Source organism: Crotalus tigris, unplaced genomic scaffold (assembly GCF_016545835.1).
Source record: "Crotalus tigris isolate CLP2741 ecotype Arizona unplaced genomic scaffold, ASM1654583v1 scf7180000023635.1308423, whole genome shotgun sequence".
Classification (NCBI taxonomy): domain Eukaryota; kingdom Metazoa; phylum Chordata; class Lepidosauria; order Squamata; family Viperidae; genus Crotalus; species Crotalus tigris.
In genome coordinates, this window is record NW_024100092.1 from 1,285,200 (window position 1) to 1,308,423 (window position 23,224).

General features: G+C 36.7%; 1 protein-coding gene across 2 annotated transcripts; it reads right to left on the bottom strand.

Annotated features, from left to right (window-relative positions):
* Positions 1-15,023: 15,023 nt before the first annotated feature.
* Positions 15,024-22,989, bottom strand: LOC120297551 (rho-associated protein kinase 2-like). 2 transcript variants are annotated; one of them, XM_039320277.1, is made up of 5 exons: positions 22,776-22,989; positions 16,112-16,222; positions 15,914-16,007; positions 15,705-15,802; positions 15,024-15,544 (listed from the first exon to the last, which is right to left on the bottom strand). In XM_039320277.1, exons 1-5 carry the CDS (start codon positions 22,791-22,793, stop codon positions 15,518-15,520), a joined length of 348 nt encoding a protein of 115 aa, XP_039176211.1. In that variant the 5' UTR covers positions 22,794-22,989; the 3' UTR covers positions 15,024-15,517. The 2 variants fall into 2 exon arrangements, with proteins under 2 accessions (XP_039176211.1, XP_039176209.1); XM_039320275.1 differs by lacking the exon at positions 15,024-15,544 and having other exon boundaries at positions 15,583-15,802.
* Between the last annotated feature and the right edge of the window lie 235 nt (positions 22,990-23,224).

Here is a 23,224-nt window from a genome sequence, read left to right on the forward strand (position 1 = left end):
TCTGTGCTTGGCAGAGTAAATTGCAATAGGATCTCACTTTAAAGAGCTTCCACGCATTGCTTCTTATCCAGCTCTTAGGTGCTTTTGAGAATAAGTCAACCCCCTCATCTTTTTGGCTGCCCCTCAATTACTGGAAGACAGCTGTCATGTCACTCCTAATCCTTCTCTTTGACAGGCTAGACATAACTAGTTCCCTTAACCGATGATTGTATAATTTAACCTTCAGGCCTCTTATCATCTTAGTTGCTCTTCTCTGCACTCTTTCTAGACTCTCAGCATCTTTTTCGTATTGTGGCAATTTTCCCAAAAGCCCTTAAGAAGACCAGGTCCGAGTGTGAAGGAAAGTGCACCTGAAGGAGCAGTGGGGGAGAGTTTCGGCAACACGGAGTTCTCCCAGAAAGAGGCCTGGATCAAGAGACTGTGCAGACCCAAGCTGGATGGGGGAGCAGGAAAGGAGTTCAGTGTAGCTTGAATTCACACAAGATTCTCTCAGAGTATATCTAGTAAGTTAGAAGGTTATTGCTTGAGTCTGACAAGATTCTGCCAATTAGCTTTAAGCAAATAAAGCATTCAACTTAATTGGATTTTGCTGTGCCGTTCCTGATCTTGGGCCTGACATTTCCTTCAACTATGGGATTTCTAGTTTTTTTAGGATATCTATTATTATGGTCTTTTAGGTTGGTTTTTGCTATTTTTCTCTAACTAGTTTTTGAGAGGGTAAAAGTGAGGGATGGGAGGGATAGTTTCAGGCTTGCGTGATTCTGTTAACGTAACCTCTAACGTAGGTAGAACTAGCATTTCTGGTTCTGCTTCTTGTCTAGACACTGGAAACGTTGCGTTAATGTCAGGCCCATCATATGTCTTGCAAATCAATATAATGTCAGTTTTTGATGCAAGGATAGTATATATTCTTATTGGAAAGACTATTTGATTTCCACCTTGGAAAAGTCATTAACCAATCTAGGGAAATTTGTTTTGATGTACAGAATAATTTTCTACCTTACAAGTAAATTTGATGTAGAATTCAGTTCTCACTGGAAACCATCCTTAGCTCTAGGTTACTTCAACATCATCTGCATATCTTAAGTGGTTTAAATAGGTGCCATTGATTTTTATTCCATCTTTTGCCCAGTCTAGTTTGTGAAATACTCCTTCAAGGCAGGCTGAGAAAAGGAGAGGTGATATTGTATCACCTTGTTGTACATATGTCGTATGTTGATTTCCCCTTTAAGATCACATTGTTGTTATTGGTTTTTTTTTCATATATTGACTGTAGTAAGTTTATGTAAGCAGTCTCTATGCCTTGGTTTTGCAATGCATTGATTGTTGCTTGCTGGAATACTGAGTCAAATGCATTTTCATAGTCAATGAAAGCCATGCACAGAGGCACAGTGTACTCATTGTACCTTTTAATGACTTGACCTGGAGGTGATTCATTGTGCTGTAACCACTTCTGAACCTTGTCTGCTCCTTTGGTTGGGCATCAGTTAATGTTCTCAGTATTCTTTTTGCTATTATCTCGGTGAAAATCTTGAAGATGTTTGAAAGAAAGCTTATTGGGTGATAGTTCTTCAAATAATCTTGGGCCCTGTTCTTATGTATAAGAATCACTTCAACATTTTCTCATACATTGGGTATTTTTTCTTCTCTGAGGCATCTCAAGTATAGTTTTGCTAACATCTTGTAGCAGAGATTTTTGACTGTACAGTGCTTTCCCAGTGGTGCTATAGATATGGACATTTTTAGCTATTTGTTCATTTTGGTCCATAATGTTCATCTCTTCCAAATCTTGCAATAGAGTGAAGCAATTTGATGAATTAATCTCAAAATTGCTGCTCTTCTCTTCTATGCCTCTTCATTTTCGTTTTTCATGACTTCCATATGGGCCAGTCACTTTCCCTCCAGTTATTGTTCTTCCTATTGTTGCGTTAAGGTCTCCCATTAGTATTTTGTATTGGCATTTTTCTTTGCCTTGAAGCTGGGCCACATCATTGTAAAACTCTTCGACCTCATCATCACTATAGCTTATTGTTGGTGCATAAGCTTGGATTATTTGAAGCTTGTATTGTTCAATTGAATGATGCATTGGGCTATGCTGGTTGGCAGATGCGATCCATCATGGCCTGTTCACCTTGGGTGATCCTTATGGACATACACATGTCCGACAACATAGTCCACTATTTCATTTACCCACATAAGCCTCTTTGCCTTGTCAAGGCTCCAATCATAGAAGGAGCTTTGGGAGCGTATTTGATGGAGAATATTCATGGTAAGAAGGTTGTCATCATGTTGCGACTTCATTTGGGACCAAATTGGGACTCATTGCCGTTGCTGTTGTTAAGTGAAATGGTGTAAAGCACGATGTCCCCTGATTGCCTCTCTCAGCCACAGCAATCCAGCCAGTTCTGGTGGTCCCTGATTGGGTCAAGCAAGAAGCGGAGGGAGTCCTCAGTGGAAGAACTGCAGGTTTCTTGAAGTAGAACTTTTCAACACAGAGGTTCTGAAAGTGGAGGTGATAGCTTTTCATCCGGATTTATTTGTGCACTAGAGTAAAATACATGGGAAAATCCCTCTGCCGATGAAAATAAAATTAGGGGTATGGTTAGGACTCCTTGAAGTCAGGACTAAACATTGATGTCAGGGATAGATTACTAGAGGTTCTGAAAGGAAAGCGGAGGTGACAGTTTTTTGTCCAGAATTATTTGTGGACTGGGGTAAAACACATGGGAAAATCCAATGAAATTAAACTAGGATTAGAATTAAGTTTCCTTGGAGCCAGGGCTAAAAACTTATGTCAGGGACAGATTATTAGATATTCTGAAAGGAAAGCAGACATGACAGTTTTTTATCTGGAGTTATTTGTGGACTAAAGTAAAAGACATGGGAACATCCTTTTGTCAATGAAAATTAAACTAGGGTTAGTGTACAGGTTAGGGTTAGGACCCCTTCATGTCAGAGCCCAAAACTGATGTCAGTAAAGATTCTTAGAGGTTTTCCAAAGAAAGTGAACATCTTTTCATTGTGGAGCACAACAAAATGCATGGGAAAATAGAATTGCCAATGACAAAATATCACTTAGGGTTAGGGTCCGTGCTAGGGTATAGAAAGGAAGGAAAGAGAAGGAAAAGTCAGGCAAGGCAAGGAAAAGGGCCAGGATCAGAAACAGTGGTTACAATTATAAATAAGGTGGTTTGAGTTAGATAGCAGGAGGAACTTCCTGAGCTGTCATTTAGTGGAATCGGCTGCCTCAGCATATGGTGAGTTGCTTGCCCGGATGGACATTTGTCAAAAGAGATCTTTCACAGAGGAGACAGTCGAACTGGATGAACAGAAGATTTCTATTCTATTCTATTCTATTCTATTCTATTCTATTCTATTCTATTCTATTCTATTCTATTCTATTCTATTCTATTCTATTCATTCCCATTCCATTCCATTCCATTCCATTCCAAGGGGTTGAAACTAAGAACTTCTGCAAAGCCTGCACTTGTATACCTGAGTTAGTCTCCCTCCCTTGGTGTGGCTTTCTTTGAGTGAAAGGAAAAACAGATTGGGAACATTTAAGGGAAAACGATAAATAGCGCTCACAATGAGCACATGTGTGCACTCTTTATTGCAGCCCAATATATGTCCTGACAATATACAACAGAATCACAAGGTTAGGTGTCTGTTAATTAAATTCTTCCATCTGCATCAACTGAGGATCATTGAACCTGCTCTCTCTTACCCATGGAGTAAGGATACGTTTTCCCCCAGATTCAAATACTGGATATAAAACCCTTCCAGAGCAGTTTGTTGTGTGCCTAGCTTACACATAAGGATGGAAATCTCATAGCCCAATTTGGATTTTTGTTATTGTTAATAAAATGCTTGGGAGAAAATTTAAGGAATTTGTAGGATAGAAACAATGGAATATTTTCTTTTCCCACAACCCATTTCCCACTTCTTCCCCAATTTCAAGTTCTTTTCCCTTAGATAGGGGGCAAAATGTATCGGCCCTTCAAGGTACATCAAACAAGAAGCACCATCTATGAGTATTAACACTAGTTATCTATTTAAAAATAAGTTGAATGAAATGGGAAGCATGTGTTGCAAAACCAGCAAAAGACATAAGAATCAAGTAGGGCTGAACGGAGGTGGATCAGATACTAAAATGAGCAGCTGAATGCTTTGAGGAAAATCAAATGGGTTGAAAAGATGAAGACCCAGAAACTTTTGGTTAGGTTGAATCTGCAAGAAAAGAAAAGTGAGAAATTTTAAGAACAAAAAATGATATATAAAAAAGCATATGGATGTAATGGAAGTGAGTAATTAGACTTAGTTTTTATTTCTTATCCTTTTCCTTATCTTAATTTTATTATTTTGTCTTAATAATTCTCCTTTTCTACACTTTGAATAATGTTTATCCTAAAAAAGTATTGGGTGATGAGTAATTATGTCTATACTGTATGTAATTTTCTCTACAATATCCACATTATTTTTTTTTCAATGAATAAATAGGGTTAGTTTTAAGATACCAGAAGAGACACCAGAAAACCTACTGGTGACTTTCTGATTCTGTAGATAATGCCAAAGTCATTTTCTATTTTCTAAGTAATAAAAAGTTGCTGCCTATTCTTTATCTTTCTCCTATCTCCCAGGGTTTCTGCAACATCGGCCAGATTTTCTTGGCACAAACTGGCTTTAAGCATGAATGTGGAGAGAATGTATGCAAAGTTAATGCAAAGTATTTACAGAGGATAATATCAACACCATTGTCGTCATCATCATCATCATCATCACCATCACCATCACCACCACCTTCATCAAGAAAGAGTACATTAGAGAGTTACTTGCAGAAAACCATTTGGGAATATCAGTGTGCCTTTATAGCTCCTATTGATTTTCCTTCCAAGCATTTTCTTAAAAGTGATTTATAGTTGCAGGTTTTGGTGCCTTAGGAAATTTGTTCTCATTATTATGCTCACCATCACATGACAAATCATTTATTTTCCAAGCATTTAGGCAGCAGTCTTTCTGCAGAAAGCATCTCCGTCATTCCACCTTTTTTTTTCTGATCTAATTCAATAGGAAATGATGTCACCGCAGCATAATGTACAATGTGGTTCAGCTGTATGTTTCTTATTGTTCCAGCACTCCCTCTTGTGGCTATTATATGGTATTACAAACCTTGAGAAAAAGATTTGATCTACCCAGCAATTCGTCTGAGGACTTACTTACAACGTACTCCATGGACTATTTGGGTTCCCTAGGGCAGTGCTTTTCAATCCTGTTAGCTTTAAGATATGTAGACTTCAATTCCCAGAATTTCTCAATCAGCATACTGGCTGGGGTAGTCTGGGAGCTGAAACCCACACATCTTAAAGCTGACAAGGTTGAAAAACACGGCTTTAGGGGCATTAGAACAATTGTTACTAACTCTTTCCAAGGTGAAGGTGCATCAGTTTTTCTCCAGCAGACCTCCAAGAACAGGTGAAGAGCCAATAAATTCAAAATGGGAATTCTTTTCAGTGAACCCATTTGGAGCTAAGAAAACACTTACATACTGTGAGGGAAGTTAGCCCAGAGAAGGAAATATTAAAAAGGCAGAAAAATATATTTTTCCTCAAAAGGATTTTTTTAAAACCAAACCTGGCCCCAAATCTATCTCTCTGCCCCAAGCAAGAGCTAGCCCCATAGGAATGCAGATGTAAAACCATCAGAGAATTGAAGCTAGAGCAACCAAGAAGACAAAGGAAAGATCTGCATACCCCACCCAAACTCTAGGAGTCATTAGTCCAATCACCTGGGAAGCAGGATATGATAATAGGATTAAACCACAGATATCAAGGCCTAGAAAAACACTCAGAAACAGCCTCAAGGTTCATGCCACAGGAACAGGAAACTATTCCAAGCAAGGCTAGAGGGGGTACAAAAACCTACTGCCCATGTGCTCAACTCCTCTTTCCTCTCCTCTGCTCTTTCTTGCAAGGACCATCTTTCTGCCTCTTCAATAAACTGTAACCTTCTTCCCAAAGCAGTCGCCATGTTGCTTATTTATCCCTGGCTTGGATGAACCAGGATGAAGACTTACTTCTGACAACTGCATGCTTCCATATTTTTTGTGCTTGTTGCATCTATGTTTAGCTTTATCGATCCCTCCTAAAGCCCACTTGGGTCACTCTGTTCCCAATATCTTGATTAATTTAATGACTTTTTTTTCTAAATATTAATGCACTGGTAGTCCTCATTTAGCAACCACAATCAGTGGGAAAATTGATGATGTAAGTGAAGTGGTCACGAAGTGAAACCACAGCTGTGTTTGATCTTACTTCAGCTTTCCTTTGCTTTACAAACCTGTAAGGTCGTAAATGTAAGGATTGGTTTGTAAAGTTATTTTTTTTAACCAACATCATAACTGCAAAAGGTTGCTAAAAAAAAGGCTGCTGTGAAATCAGGACTACCTGTACTTACTGTTTTCTTTGCATTATAGCAGTGGTTCTCAACCTGTGGGTCGGGACCCCATTTGGGGTCGAACGACCATTTCATGGGGGTCGCCAAACAACGCAGTCTGCCATTTTCCCCCCCTTTTCCTTAGCTGTGCTACTCCCTTTTATTCTATTGGCTTTTGAAAGCCAATAGAATAGACTCTCTTGAATAGAGTCTAATTCTATTGGCTTTCAAAAGCCAATAAGAATAGATTCAACCTAAAGAGAACTAAAGAGAAATTTCCTGACAGTGAACACAATTTTAAGAACTGACTGGACAGCTATTTGTCTGGAATGGCATAGGGTCTCCTGCTTCAGGGTTGGACTAGAAGACCTCCAGGATCCCTTCCAGCCTTATTATTCTATATTTTAGGTCCTAGGTTTTCACAGAACGGATACTTCTTCTTACTAATACATACTAAATGTTACATAGTGCACATCACATTCCTTTCTTTCTAACTCGTTTTTCTAGTCATTGATCGAAATTGTCCCATGTTCTAAAGTATACTGAATCTTCTTTCTCTTTTATCTTCAATGTCAATCTGTCCATTTCTGCACAATCTAAGATTTTCTTAATTAATTCTTCCTCCAATGGTAGGTTTTCATTTTTCCAATACTGAGCAAATACTATTCTTGCTGCCATTAATACATGTAAAATTAAGTATATAGATTCTTTCTCAGAATTTCCTACTCTTATGCCTAACAAAAACTATTCTGGGTTAAAGTCTACAGTAGATGTGTTTTATTTTCTCTAACCATATATGTATTCTTGACCAAAATCTTTTAGCTTTAGGACATGTCCACCAGATATTATAGTAAGTATCTGGTTTTTGTTTACATTTCCAACTTATTAGACATATTTTTAAACATTTTTGCTAATCTCACCGGTGTTAAATGCCATCTACAGTATATAACATTTTGTATTTATTTATATGTTGTCGCTTTCATTATTTTAGGGTTTCTTTCCCATAAGCTTTGCCACTTTTCTAATTCTATATTATATTCAAAGTTCTTTGCCCATATTATCATTGTTTTTTTTTTTACTTGTTCTGCTTCCATCTTTAAGATTAGCAAATATTTGTAGTTTTTTTTATCAGTTTTTCATCTGTTTTCAGCAATATCTGGTCAAATTCTGTCTGTCATTGTTTTGACATCTTTTTCGTATCTCATTTGAATTTGCAAATATGACCACCATGATAAATCAGTATCCTGCTTTTCTAAATCTTATCTATACTTCAATTTCCCTTCATTGTCCAGAATATCTTTATAGGTCACAACTTTCTCATAATTAATCAAGTTAATCAATTAATCAATAGCCATCCAGGTATTTTAATATAAATTTTCACTTTTATTTTTTCCCATTCTAAGAAAAGTGCATTTCTTATATAATGATTTTGAAAACATCTATGTATTTTATTCTTCCCATACCACAGAAAGGCGGCCATCCCAGGTGTGGGTCATCCCCCTCTAGGTATAGTAATCTTTTGTGTCTAAGCATTGTCCACTCTTTTATCCATGTTAATATAGTTGCTTGGTAATATAGCGTCCAATCCAACAGTCCAAGTCCTCCATTTTCTTTCGCTTCTTGTAACATTTTCAATCTAATTCTGCCTTTTTTTCCTTGCCAAACAAATTTCAATATTATTGTATTTAGTTCATCGAAAAAGGTTTTCCCCAATCTTATAGGTATTGTTTGAAATAAAAAAAGTATTTTTGGTAAAATATTCATTTTCATTGTTGCTTATCTCCCTAGCATTGAAAGTTGTAGATTTTTCCACTTTTCCAGATCTAGTTTTATTTGTTTTAATAATCTTATGTAGTTGTCTTCTTTAATTCTTGCACATCTTGCTGTTAGATGGATTCCCCAAAATTTAACTTTTTTAACTATTTGGAGATTTGGGTTTTTTGCTAGTTAATTTTTTTTGTTTTTCTGTAAGATTTTTAGTTAACACTTTAGTCTTTTTTCTATTTATTTTCAACCCTGCCATTTCTCCAAATTCTTCTGTTTTCTACATAAGCTTGATGCTTGTTTCAAGCAGTTCTTCTAATATAAAAACCAAGTCGACTGCAAATGCTTGTAGTTTATATTTTTCGTCTTTTATTTCCAGTCCTTTAAACTCTATATCTTGCCTGATGTTTCTATTCAATACTTCCAGTGTTGATATAAATAGTAATGGGGATAGTGGACATCCCTGTCTTGTGTCAGAATCTTCTTTAGGTATTAAAGTAATACTAGCTTCTGTCCATGTATTTGGTATTTTAGCCTCCAAAAGTATTTCATTACACATTTTTTTCATTATTGGGCTTAATATATCTTGCAAGGATTTGTAAAGTTCTGCAGGTTGTCCATCTGGGCCCAGGGTCTTGTCATTTTTTTGCCTTTTTATGGCCTCTGTTATCTCCATCATTGATATTTTTCCATTTAATATGTTTTGAATATTCTCTGGAATATTTGGTAGATCTGCTTTTTTAAAGTACTGCTGTATTTTTTTGGGAAGTTTCCTTTGTATTATAAAGTGTCTCATAAAATTTTTTGATGATTTTTTCTATTGTATTATTATGAAACTGTAATTCACCTTTTGAATCTTGCAACTTGTTTATCAATTTTTTCTTTTTCAAGTTTCATCTCCCCAGTTTGTTAGCATTTTCAAAGAAGTTCTGTTTAGCCATTTTAATTTGTTAAGCCATTGTTTCTGCCTCTACAAGGTTTAATTTATGTTTTATTCTTTCCATTTGATTTTTAAGTGTTTTCTTTTGTGGGTTTATTTGTAATTCTAATTCTAATTTCCTAAATTCTTCCTTCAGCTTTAACTGTTGTTGTTTTCTTTCTTTGTTCTTTTTAGCAGTATAAGTTATAGCCAACCCTCTAAATTTTGCTTTAGCAGTATCCCAAACATTTTGAAGTGATGTCTCTTCTTTGTTTTTAAAGTCGATTTCCTTTGTCGCTAGTTGTATAGATTCTTTTTCTTTCAATATAGATTTGTTCATGGACCATCTTAATTTTTTCTTGGTTCCTTTCCAAGGCATCTTTATTGGATTATGATCTGCCCAGACATTAGTTTCTATCTCTATTTCTTGTATCAAACTGCTAAGTTCAGAGGATAGCCAGAGGATAGCCATGATTTGTGTCTAATTGAATAAAATGTACCGTATATTGCAATTTTTTTGGATTTTTTTTCTCTCCATATGTCTTGAATACAAATTTCTTCTGCCATTTTAGATAATCCTTTCTTTCCTATTTTAATGCTTTTATAGACCAAAGTTCCATCAGCTATTGCATTAAAGTCTCCCATTATACAAAGGTTTTCATATTCCAATTGTAATATTTTTTTATGTAATTTTTGATAAAATTCTTCTTGTTTATCATTTGGTGCACATATTGCTACCATCAGTATCTATTTTTGTTCCATCATTATTTCCACCATTAATATTCTCCCCTCTTCATCTGCATAAATTTGTTTAGGGTTCATTGTTTCTTTAATATACTGTATAAAGCTATTCCTCTTTTCTTTTGTTGTGCTAATGCAAAACAGAGTTTGCCAATTTTCGGTTGCTCTAACAATTTATATAGTTTTGTCTCTTGACATGCGTTTCTTGAAGGTAAATTATATCTATTTTTAATTTTTCCTTTTTGAGGGGGAGTTCAATCCATTTATATTCATTGAAAGTATCCCATTTTCTTTCTCCATCTCTTTCAATTATATCTAGGTCTTAATTTTCTAGTCGATCTTATCTGTCTCTGTTCTCTTGGTCTTGCCCCTTCTTCTGTATATGTATTTTTAGTTTCTCCTTCTCTTGGTTTGGCTGCCCCTTCTGTTACTGTCTCTTCCTGTCTCTCTCTTTCTATCGTTGTACCAGATTCAAAGTCACCCCCTTCCATGAACGCTTTATGGTTGTCATAGAATTCCACTGCTTTAAGTGCCGTGTCCAGTCTGTATCTTTTCATATCCCAATAAACAAAAATCCCTTCTGGGATCAGCCATCTAAAGTTGACTCCTTTTTCAATTAATTTTCTGGTAAAAAATTGATATTCTCTTCGGGACTCTTTTTTTCTCCTAGAGATTTGTTTGAGTACTACAATTTATTTTCCTTTGTATTTCAAAGGATCATCTCTCACTCTTTTCAGGATCTCGTCTCTTATAGATCTTTTAAGTAATCTAACATGTACTTCTCTAGGAACTTTATTTCTTCTCACGTAATTTGAGTTAACTCAGTATATCTGATCCAATTCTCCTTCTATTTCCTTTTTCCCAATTTCTAATGCATCAGCCAGTAATTCCATTATCAGGTTTACAAAGTCCTCTTCCTTGTCTTCCATAATGTTTTGAAATCTTAAAAAGTAAGAAGCCTTTTCCATTTCCATGACTGCTATTGAGTCCTCTAATTCTCCAGTTATTTGCATCAATTTCTGATTTTCATCTTTTAATTCTTCTAGTTTTTGGTCAACCTCTGTTGATTTATCTTCTATTTTTTAATCCTTTGTTCATTATTTGTGACCATATGCATAAAACTTTCAAATTGAGAGTCCATATTATTAATTTTGGGGTTCATTTTTTCAAGGTCAGTTTTTTCTCCTCATGGTTTTTCATTGTAGCTGCCATATGAATGGCAATTGCCTCTTGAATTGCTTGTAATGTCGCTTATGTCTCTTTCTGAAAGTTGTTAGCCTTTTTTTGTTGAAGCATTCTATCAATTGATTTCTGATGAATTGGACTTGTAGAAGCAGAGGAAGGGGCAGAGGATACTTTTTGCCAGCTTTAGTTAAATTTGGGACACTCATTTTGTTCCTCACCCTCAAATCTTTTAATCCCGCCATTTCTCCATACTGTTCTATCTTTCCCCATAGCTTAGGAATCATCTCTAAAGGTTCTTCTAGAATAAATATTAGATCAGCAAATGCTTGTAACTTGTATGTTTCGTCTTTTATTTTCAGTCCTTTAATTTCTGTATCTTGTCTAATCCTTCTATTTAAAGTGAAGATAAATAACAGTGGGGATAGTGGACATCCTTGCCTTGTGCCTTTTTTTATCTCAAAGCTCTCAGTACAATTTCCATTCACAATCACTTTTGCTGTCTGGTTGCTATATATTGTTTTTATCATAGTTCTTTCCAAAGTCCAGTATTTGTAGTTGTTGAGTCATCAATTGCCAGGAAATGTTGTTAAATGCCTTTTGGGCATCTAAAAATATTAATGCTAATTGTTTTCCTGTACTTCCCTGTATGTAGTTCATAGTATTCTAATATGTCCATTATCACTCTTAAGTTGTTTTTAATTTGTCTCTTTGGTAAAAAGCCATTTTGATCTGGATGTATGAATTCAACTAAGTATTTTTTCAGTCTCTCTGCCATTATTGAAGTAAAAATCTTATAATCCAGTCTATAATTCTTCAGATACGTGAAATCTGTATCCTCTTTTGGTATTAAAGTAATATTTGCTTCTATTCATGTATTTGGGAGTTTAGCCTCTAACAAGAGTCCATTAAAAACATCTTTCAGCAGTTCGCTTAATACGTAAATTTTTATAGAGCTCCGCCGGAAGCCCAACTGGGCCTGGTGTTTTCCCATTTTTTTGTCATTTTATAGCCTCTGATATCTTCATCATTGTAATCCTTTCTTCTAACATAGTTTTAAATGCCTCTGGAATTTTGGGAAGTTTACTTTCTTCTAGATATTGAGCAGTTCTCTCTCTTGAAATCTCTTCTTTATCATACAATTCCTTATAGTATTCCTTAATTATCTTTTTTATTTCTTCATTTTTGAATTATAGACAATTTTCCATCTATTAAGTTATGTATTATTTTCTTCTCTTTCTGTTTTTTAAGTTTATAAGCTAACCATCTTCCTGGTTTATTAGCATTTTCAAAAAAGTTTTGTTTTGCTCTCTTTATCTGTTCTTCCAGTTTTTCTGAGTCCAACAGATTTAGTTTGTGTTTTATTGTTTCCATTTCTCTTTTCAAAGACTTTTTCTATGGGGATTTTTATAGTTCTGCTTCTAACTTTCCAAATTTTGCTTTTAGTAGTAGATATTGCTGTCTTCTCTGTTTATTTTTCTTTGCTGTGTACATTATAGCTATGCCTCTGAAGTACGCTTTGGCTGTATCCCATAGGTTTTTTTTAATGATGTATCTTCTTGTTTTCTTTAAAGAAGAATTTCATTTTTTTTTTCACTTACTCTATAAATTCTTTTTCTTTTAGTATTGATTGGTCCATCCTGGTTTTTTTGTATTCCTTTTAAAGGATTATGGTCCGCCCATGTATCTATTTTTATCTCAATTTCCTGTATATCCAGCCTCAATTCAGATGTCATCCAAATCATATCAATTCTTGATCAGGATTTGTGGCTATTTGAATAAGAAGTATATTGTAGGTTTTGTGGATTAATTTCTCTCCAGGCATCTTGTATTCCAATTTCCTCTGCCATATCAAAAAATGTCTTAGGTAATCTTCTTGTGGATCTTCCTGTTTTACTGCTTTTGTAATCCATTGTTCCGTCTACTATCGCATTGAGGTCCCCTATTAAACAAATATTTTGTATTCCATTTCTATTAGTTTCCTATGTAGGCTTTGATAAAATTCTTCTTGATTGTTATTTGGAGCGTAGATTGCCACTAACAATCTTGTTTTTATGTAGATATATTTCAACCATCACAATTCTTCTTTCTTCATCTGAATATATTAATTTAGAATCTATTGTCTCTTTAACATATACAGCAACTCCTCTTTTTTTCTCTTGTGCTGATGTATAATAAAGCTTCCCAATTTTTGAATGTTCCAATAGTTTATGATGTTGTTTTTTATGTGAGTCTCTTGCATTCAAATTCAATTTCTGAAGTTTCCTAAAGATTTTATTTCTTTTTGATGGGGAGTTTAGTCCATTTTACATTTACCGAAAAAAATCCATTTTCTTTCTCCATTTCCATTATTTATATTTAGGTTTAGTTGATCTTGTAATCCTTTTTTTCTCTGGCAATTCTTCACCTTCACCCTCTTGTTTATCTTTCTCCTTCTGTTGTTCTGCTTGTACAGTTGTTCCTTGGGCCATTTCTCCCGTTTGCTTCTCCCCTTGTTGTTGTGCAGTCCTTCATCCAAAATTGCTCTGTTCCTTACTTCGAAGTCCTCTGCTTTCCAAATTGAATCCAGTCGATATCTTGTGTTGTTCCAGTTTATTAAAATGCCTTCCGGCATTAGCCATCTGAAATTTATGCCTTTGGCAATCAACTTTGTGGTTAAGAAGTGGTAGTGTCTCCGAGTAATTCTTACTCTCTTGGGTATCTGCTTTAGGACCACAATTTCTTTATTTTTATATTGTAATGGTTCTTCTCTCATTTTTCTCAGCACTTCATCTCTTGTTTTCTTTATGAATCTTACATGTACTTCTCTCGGTAGTCTATTTTTTCTTGCATAGCTTGAATTCATGTGAAATATTTCATCAATCTCATTTTGCATTTCTGCTCTATCTGCGTTTAGGGCCTCTGCCAACAGCTTAATGATCACAATTGCTATGTTTTCTTCTCTATCCTCAGGAATATTTTGGAATCTCAAATAGTGTTCCGCTTTTCCCATTTCCACCATTGCCATTGTCTGCTCTAGCTCTTGATTTGCTTGTTCTAATTCTTCATTTTTTTGCAATAACATTTCCACCTTTTTATCGATGTCCTCAGTTTTGTTTTCCATTTCCTGGATTTTCTGTTCATTTTTAATAATCTTTTGGTTTTGGACTTCAAATTGTGCCTTTATGTCCAGAATTTCTTCACTTACTTTCTTCAGTTTACTTTGTGTCTCTTCATGATTTTTCTGTGTTACTTCCTGACTTTTTTTGCATCATCTCTTGAATCGGTTTTAATGAGGCCTGCATTTCATCTTGAGCAGTGCTTGCTTTCTCACGTTGCAACATTGTCCCAACAGATCCCTGAGTGGTTGGACTAGATTGTCCCACAGAGGGCAAAGAAGAGGTTTTCTTTGCAAGTCTGGTAATATTTGATGTACTCATTTTGTGGCTCATAGTCTTAGCCCAATATCCAGAATACAAACAGGAACCAGCTGTTGTAAGGCAAGTCCACCTCCTCCAGTCACGTCTTGAATTTAAAACATTCTCTTTGTCCAACTAGTGTGTGTTTAGTCTTAGCCAGTGTCAACAAATATAACTATAAACAGTCTTTTTGCTTACAATCTCAGACCAAGGCACCATAGTGTTCACAAGTACCTGCCAAGGTCATTTACAGTAAGAACACTTTTTCCCTTTCTTTTCTCCTTTTCTTGGTACTGTTGTTTCTTTTTTCGCCACTAGATGTCCTCCTCGGCTTATTTATCACTCTCCGATACTCTTGAACCACTTTCCCCTTGTTATAATTACTTGCCGCTTTTAAGTTAGTCTTTTGGGGGGGTCTTTACTCTTTCAGCTTTTCCCCATTAGGGTCTCAACATTTTTAATCCTCAAGGAGAAGGAAAAGACTTCAGCTCACCCAGACTCAGCTCATTGTTGAAGATCAGCTGTTTTGCGGAGCTTGCCTTCTGGCTGGAGACAACTTGGGCTCCCGGCAGCCTGTCTTCCGCCCCTTTAGAGGGGTTCTCCAGTTCGCTCAGATCGGTTGCCACCAGATCCAAGCTCCTGAAGTGTCCCTCTTTCTTCATTGCCCCTCCGGGGCAACTTTCGGCCCCTTTAAGGGACGCTGGGTGAAGTGAAACTGGACTGAGAAGCTGGAGCTTCCATCCGTTCCATCCTCAGACCAAACTGGAAATCTCAGCTTCTTCATTTTCTATATTTTATGGTCCCACCAGTTCTTGCTTGCAGGCCAATGGTATTTCTTGTGGATCTTGCAATGCATCCGTGTGGCTACTTTGTTGTGCCATTCTTTGTAGTTGGTTTGTGTGACCTTTTTTGACTGGGCTGTTTACTGTTAGCTTCTTTGGCAGTTCCTTGACTGGAACATTGTTTACTCCTTGATTGTTGGTATGATGTTAATCTTGTTCATCTGGATGTTGACTGTTGGTTGGGAGGTATTTTGATCGTTTTGTTGGTAGGGAGGTATTTTGATCGTTTTGTTGGATTCTTAATCGAATTCTCCCAAAAAAGAAAACTGGAAAAAATCAGAGAGAAAATTTTTTTTGGGGGGGCATGACTCCTATGTAAATCTCCTATGAAACAACAGCCTATCAATATGATTACTTCACTTTTGTCGAATAAACATGGCATCTCATCTTTGTCTATGTTGGTCGAGCGTTTGTGAATAGGTGTACCTGGGAGCTCATCCCTTCTTCCTCCTCCATTGCCTCCGTCTCCCGTTTCCTCAGCCGCTCTATTAAGCTTGCAGTATCAGGAGTCAGCTGGGCAAGCCCTGGGGGAAAATAATAAAATACCTTGTACTCGTGAAATTGTTAAACTTTACATAAAGCCAATCACTTTCATTTTAAAAATGGAAATGAAAATTAATTAAAATAATACTCACTCTCTTCAGCTTGTTGGAGCTTCTTTTTAATCGCGTTGTTTTCCTTCACAATATCTGCTAATTTGCTGGCAAGTGTTTTATTTTCTTCTTCCAGCTAAGACATAAAAATGACCAGGAGCATACATCAGTCATAGAATAGAAATAAGCAGACCAAAAGAGAAGCTGAAGACAGGCTTGTAAGGGAAACAACTGACTCACAGCGGTTATTCTGGCATTCTTTGCTGCCAGCTCCTCCTGATGCCTTGCTGTGAATTCTTGGAGGTGCTCCCTCTGTTTTCTTCTTCGTTCTTGGTACTTCGAGAGACACACCTGCCAAAAGAAGACATTTTGAACCCTTTGAACAGAGGAGGCAAATTTACTAAACAAATCATAGTGTGGTACTGTCTCAAGACTCTATTTTAAAGAAAAAACTACCAGACCCAGAAAGCTGTCCTGTCTTCCCTCAATCCTTCTCACTAACCACTGTTAACCATTGTTAAGCAACAAACCTCATGACATCACCTGAATTTTTGCCTCTAGCCACCGCAGGGACAGCTGAAGTTGCCTTTAGCTGCTCTGCTGTTAAAAGTGATGCTATAATGGCCCTTTTGTTCCCATTGAAACCTTGCTGTATGAACCATTGATACTGCCTTCGAGATAGTGTTGATGACAACATGGTCAGAGGCTAGGATGTTCTTATCTCTAGTTTAGGGTAAGGTGATTCTGAGCCTCCTGACTTAATTAGGAATTAGGGATTGGAGGGCTCTAGCCAGCCCCACAACTGTGTTTTTCTCTGCACCCCAAGCAAAGGCACAGAGCCATGTGTTCCCAGCCTTTCTGGAAGGCTGTCCTGTGGATGCGTTTAAACTGAAGATATTAACACAGTTCACCAAGAAAGCGCCTGAAAGAAGATGTGCAAATATTTTTAAAATATTCGGCTTCAAAAGTTATTCTAAAAATTATTCTAAAATGTTTTTTGCTTGTTCCTAGATTCTTTTGATTCCTGTTTTACTTCATCATTATCATTACTTTTCTCATGTTATCTGTCATATTACCTGTTTGAGTCCTAAATCCTACTGTCAGACATGCAAGTTGACAAGTAAATAAATAAAACCCAAGATCTCTTACCTCAAGCAGGAGCTTCCCTGCATAATAGAGGAATGTCTCCATTATAAACTAAACTAATCCTAAGTAAATTAATTCACGAAATATATGAAATATGATAAACAAATAAACAGTATGTTAAATAAATATATTAAGTAAAATGAATAAGCAAATAAATATTGTAAAATAAAACAAACCTAAGCTATATAAATACAGATAAATAAAAGCACAAGAAAATATAAGCAAACAAATAACATCAAATGAACTTAACTAAGCGCCCACAAAACTCTTGAGTGAATAGTTTTCACTTAGTCCACCAAAAGGTTTTATTTACTTCTCCTTTGTGAGCTCATGCCCCTGTTAGCACCATTATGAGGCATGACCTCACCAAGGAAAAGCAAAGCAAACTGAGTTGCTGAATGAATGCTACTCAGAGTTTTATCTATTTTTCAATATTGGTAGATATGTAACTACAAAATTCTGCTGATGCGTTTAGTGCAATCAGAGGATGAGCTACCAAGAAAAATACACACAGCTGAGAGTGAAAAGGGGCTGCAGGGGTGAATGAGCAGAACTGGAGATATTTCTGTGCTTGGCAGAGTAAATTGCAATAGGATCTCACTTTAAAGAGCTTCCACGCATTGCTTCTTATCCAGCTCTTAGGTGCTTTTGAGAATAAGTCAACCCCCTCATCTTTTTGGCTGCCCCTCAATTACTGGAAGACAGCTGTCATGTCACTCCTAATCCTTCTCTTTGACAGGCTAGAAATAACTAGTTCCCTTAACCGATGATTGTATAATTTAACCTTCAGGCCTCTTATCATCTTAGTTGCTCTTCTCTGCACTCTTTCTAGACTCTCAGCATCTTTTTCGTATTGTGGCAATTTTCCCAAAAGCCCTTAAGAAGACCAGGTCCGAGTGTGAAGGAAAGTGCACCTGAAGGAGCAGTGGGGGAGAGTTTCGGCAACACGGAGTTCTCCCAGAAAGAGGCCTGGATCAAGAGACTGTGCAGACCCAAGCTGGATGGGGGAGCAGGAAAGGAGTTCAGTGTAGCTTGAATTCACACAAGATTCTCTCAGAGTATATCTAGTAAGTTAGAAGGTTATTGCTTGAGTCTGACAAGATTCTGCCAATTAGCTTTAAGCAAATAAAGGATTCAACTTAATTGGATTTTGCTGTGCCGTTCCTGATCTTGGGCCTGACATTTCCTTCAACTATGGGATTTCTAGTTTTTTTAGGATATCTATTATTATGGTCTTTTATGTTTGTTTTTGCTATTTTTCTCTAACTAGTTTTTGAGAGGGTAAAAGTGAGGGATGGGAGGGATAGTTTCAGCCTTGCGTGATTCTGTTAACGTAACCTCTAACGTAGGTAGAACTAGCATTTCTGGTTCTGCTTCTTGTCGAGACACTGGAAACGTTGCGTTAATGTCAGGCCCATCATATGTCTTGCAAATCAATATAATGTCAGTTTTTGATGCAAGGATAGTATATATTCTTATTGGAAAGACTATTTGATTTCCACCTTGGAAAAGTCATTAACCAATCTAGGGAAATTTGTTTTGATGTACAGAATAATTTTCTACCTTACAAGTAAATTTGATGTAGAATTCAGTTCTCACTGGAAACCATCCTTGGAGTATACTGTAACTGAATACATGGATTTATGCCTTATCCAAAATTTAACAGAATAACAGAGTTGGAAGGGACCTTGGAGGTCATCTAGTCCAACCCCCTATTCAGGCAGGAAACCCTATACCGCTGGTTGTCCAGTCTCTTCTTAAAAACTTCCAGTGTTGGAGCATTCACAGCTTCTGGAAGCTAGTTGCTCCACTGATTGTTCTAACTGACAAGAAATTTCTCCTTAGCTCTAGGTTACTTCAACATCATCTGCATATCTTAAGTGGTTTAAATAGGTGCCATTGATTTTTATTCCATCTTTTGCCCAGTCTAGTTTGCGAAATACTCCTTCAAGGCAGGCTGAGAAAAGGAGAGGTGATATTGTATCACCTTGTTGTACATATGTCGTATGTTGATTTCCCCTTTAAGATCACATTGTTGTTATTGGTTTTTTTCTCATATATTGACTGTAGTAAGTTTATGTAAGCAGTCTCTATGCCTTGGTTTTGCAATGCATTGATTGTTGCTTGCTGGAATACTGAGTCAAATGCATTTTCATAGTCAATGAAAGCCATGCACAGAGGCACAGTGTACTCATTGTACCTTTTAATGACTTGACCTGGAGGTGATTCATTGTGCTGTAACCACTTCTGAACCTTGTCTGCTCCTTTGGTTGGGCATCAGTTAATGTTCTCAGTATTCTGTTTGCTATTATCTCGGTGAAAATCTTGAAGATGTTTGAAAGAAAGCTTATTGGGTGATAGTTCTTCAAATAATCTTGGGCCCTGTTCTTATGTATAAGAATCACTTCAACATTTTCTCATACATTGGGTATTTTTTCTTCTCTGAGGCATCTCAAGTATAGTTTTGCTAGCATCTTGTAGCAGAGATTTTTGACTGTACAGTGCTTTCCCAGTGGTGCTATACATATGGACATTTTTAGCTATTTGTTCATTTTGGTCCATAATGTTCATCTCTTCCAAATCTTGCAATAGAGTGAAGCAATTTGATGAATTAATCTCAAAATTGCTGCTCTTCTCTTCTATGCCTCTTCATTTTCGTTTTTCATGACTTCCATATGGGCCAGTCACTTTCCCTCCAGTTATTGTTCTTCCTATTGTTGCGTTAAGGTCTCCCATTAGTATTTTGTATTGGCATTTTTCTTTGCCTTGAAGCTGGGCCACATCATTGTAAAACTCTTCGACCTCATCATCACTATAGCTTATTGTTGGTGCATAAGCTTGGATTATTTGAAGCTTGTATTGTTCAATTGAATGATGCATTGGGCTATGCTGGTTGGCAGATGCAATCCATCATGGCCTGTTCACCTTGGGTGACCCTTATGGACATACACATGTCTGACAACATAGTCCACTATTTCATTTACCCACATAAGCCTCTTTGCCTTGTCAAAGCTCCAATCATAGAAGGAGCTTTGGGAGAGTATTTGATGGAGAATATTCAGGGTAAGAAGGTTGTCATCATGTTGCGACTTCATTTGGGACCAAATTGGGACTGATAACCGTTGCTGTTGTTAAGTGAAATGGTGTAAAGCACGATGTCCCCTGATTGCCTCTCTCAGCCACAGCAATCCAGCCAGTTCTGGTGGTCCCTGATTGGGTCAAGCAAGAAGCGGAGGGAGTCCTCAGTGAAAGAACTGCAGGTTTCTTGAAGTAGAACTTTTCAACACAGAGGTTCTGAAAGTGGAGGTGATAGCTTTTCGTCCGGATTTATTTGTGCACTAAAATACATGGGAAAATCCCTCTGCCGATGAAAATAAAATTAGGGGTATAGTTAGGACTCCTTGAAGTCAGGACTAAACATTGATGTCAGGGATAGATTACTAGAGGTTCTGAAAGGAAAGCGGAGGTGACAGTTTTTTGTCCAGAATTATTTGTGGACTGGGGTAAAACACATGGGAAAATCCAATGAAATTAAACTAGGATTAGAATTAAGTTTCCTTGGAGCCAGGGCTAAAAACTTATGTCAGGGACAGATTATTAGATATTCTGAAAGGAAAGCAGACATGGCAGTTTTTTATCTGGAGTTATTTGTGGACTAAAGTAAAAGACATGGGAACATCCTTTTGTCAATGAAAATTAAACTAGGGTTAGTGTACAGGTTAGGGTTAGGACCCCTTCATGTCAGAGCCCAAAATTGATGTCAGTAAAGATTCTTAGAGGTTTTCCAAAGAAAGTGAACATCTTTTCATTGTGGAGCACAACAAAATGCATGGGAAAATAGAATTGCCAATGACAAAATATCACTTAGGGTTAGGGTCCGTGCTAGGGTATAGAAAGGAAGGAAAGAGAAGGAAAAGTCAGGCAAGGCAAGGAAAAGGGCCAGGATCAGAAACAGTGGTTACAATTATAAATAAGGTGGTTTGAGTTAGATAGCAGGAGGAACTTCCTGAGCTGTCATTTAGTGGAATCGGCTGCCTCAGCATATGGTGAGTTGCTTGCCCGGATGGACATTTGTCAAAAGAGATCTTTCACAGAGGAGACAGTCGAACTGGATGAACAGAAGATTTCTATTCTATTCTATTCTATTCTATTCTATTCTATTCTATTCTATTCTATTCTATTCTATTCTATTCTATTCTATTCTATTCCATTCCATTCCATTCCATTCCATTCCATTCCAAGGGGTTGAAACTAAGAACTTCTGCAAAGCCTGCACTTGTATACCTGAGTTAGTCTCCCTCCCTTGGTATGGCTTTCTTTGAGTGAAAGGAAAAACAGATTGGGAACATTTAAGGGAAAACGATAAATAGCGCTCACAATGAGCACATGTGTGCACTCTTTATTGCAGCCCAATATATGTCCTGACAATATACAACAGAATCACAAGGTTAGGTGTCTGTTAATTAAATTCTTTCATCTGCATCAACTGAGGATCATTGAACCTGATCTCTCTTACCCATGGAGTAAGGATACGTTTTCCCCCAGATTCAAATACTGGATATAAAACCCTTCCAGAGCAGTTTGTTGTGTGCTAGCTTACACATAAGGATGGAAATCTCATAGCCCAATTTGGATTTTTGTTATTGTTAATAAAATGCTTGGGAGAAAATTTAAGGAATTTGTAGGATAAAAACAATGGAATATTTTCTTTTCCCACAACCCAATTCCCACTTCTTCCCCAATTTCAAGTTCTTTTCCCTTAGATAGGGGGCAAAATGTATCGGCCCTTCAAGGTACATCAAACAAGAAGCACCATCTATGAGTATTAACACTAGTTATCTATTTAAAAATAAGTTGAATGAAATGGGAAGCATGTGTTGCAAAACCAGCAAAAGACATAAGAATCAAGTAGGGCTGAACGGAGGTGGATCAGATACTAAAATGAGCAGCTGAATGCTTTGAGGAAAATCAAATGGGTTGAAAAGATGAAGACCCAGAAACTTTTGGTTAGGTTGAATCTGCAAGAAAAGAAAAGTGAGAAATTTTAAGAACAAAAAATGATATATAAAAAAGCATATGGATGTAATGGAAGTGAGTAATTAGACTTAGTTTTTATTTCTTATCCTTTTCCTTATCTTAATTTTATTATTTTGTCTTAATAATTCTCCTTTTCTACAGTTTGAATAATGTTTATCCTAAAAAAGTATTGGGTGATGAGTAATTATCTCTATACTGTATGTAATTTTCTCTACAATATCCACATTATTTCTTTTTCAATGAATAAAATGTAGGGTTAGTTTTAAGATACCAGAAGAGACACCAGAAAACCTACTGGTGACTTTCTGATTCTGTAGATAATGCCAAAGTCATTTTCTATTTTTTAAGTAATAAAAAGTTGCTGCCTATTCTTTATCTTTCTCCTATCTCCCAGGGTTTCTGCAACATCGGCCAGATTTTCTTGGCACAAACTGGCTTTAAGCATGAATGTGGAGAGAATGTATGCAAAGTCAATGCAAAGTATTTACAGAGGATAATATCAACACCATTGTCGTCATCATCATCATCACCATCACCATCACCATCACCACCACCTTCATCAAGAAAGAGTACATTGGAGAGTTATTTGCAGAAAACCATTTGGGAATATCAGTGTGCCTTTATAGCTCCTATTGATTTTCCTTCCAAGCATTTTCTTAAAAGTGATTTATAGTTGCAGGTTTTGGTGCCTTAGGAAATTTGTTCTCATTATTATGCTCACCATCACATGACAAATCATTTATTTTCCAAGCATTTAGGCAGCAGTCTTTCTGCAGAAAGCATTTCCGTCATTCCATCTTTTTTTCTGATCTAATTCAATAGGAAATGATGTCACCGCAGCATAATGTACAATGTGGTTCAGCTGTATGTTTCTTATTGTTCCAGCACTCCCTCTTGTGGCTATTATATGGTATTACAAACCTTGAGAAAAAGATTTGATCTACCCAGCAATTCGTCTGAGGACTTACTTACAACGTACTCCATGGTCTATTTGGGTTCCCTAGGGCAGTGCTTTTCAATTCTGTTAGCTTTAAGATATGTAGACTTCAATTCCCAGAATTTCTCAATCAGCATACTGGCTGGGGTAGTCTGGGAGCTGAAACCCACACATCTTAAAGCTGACCAGGTTGAAAAACACGGCTTTAGGGGCATTAGAACAATTGTTACTAA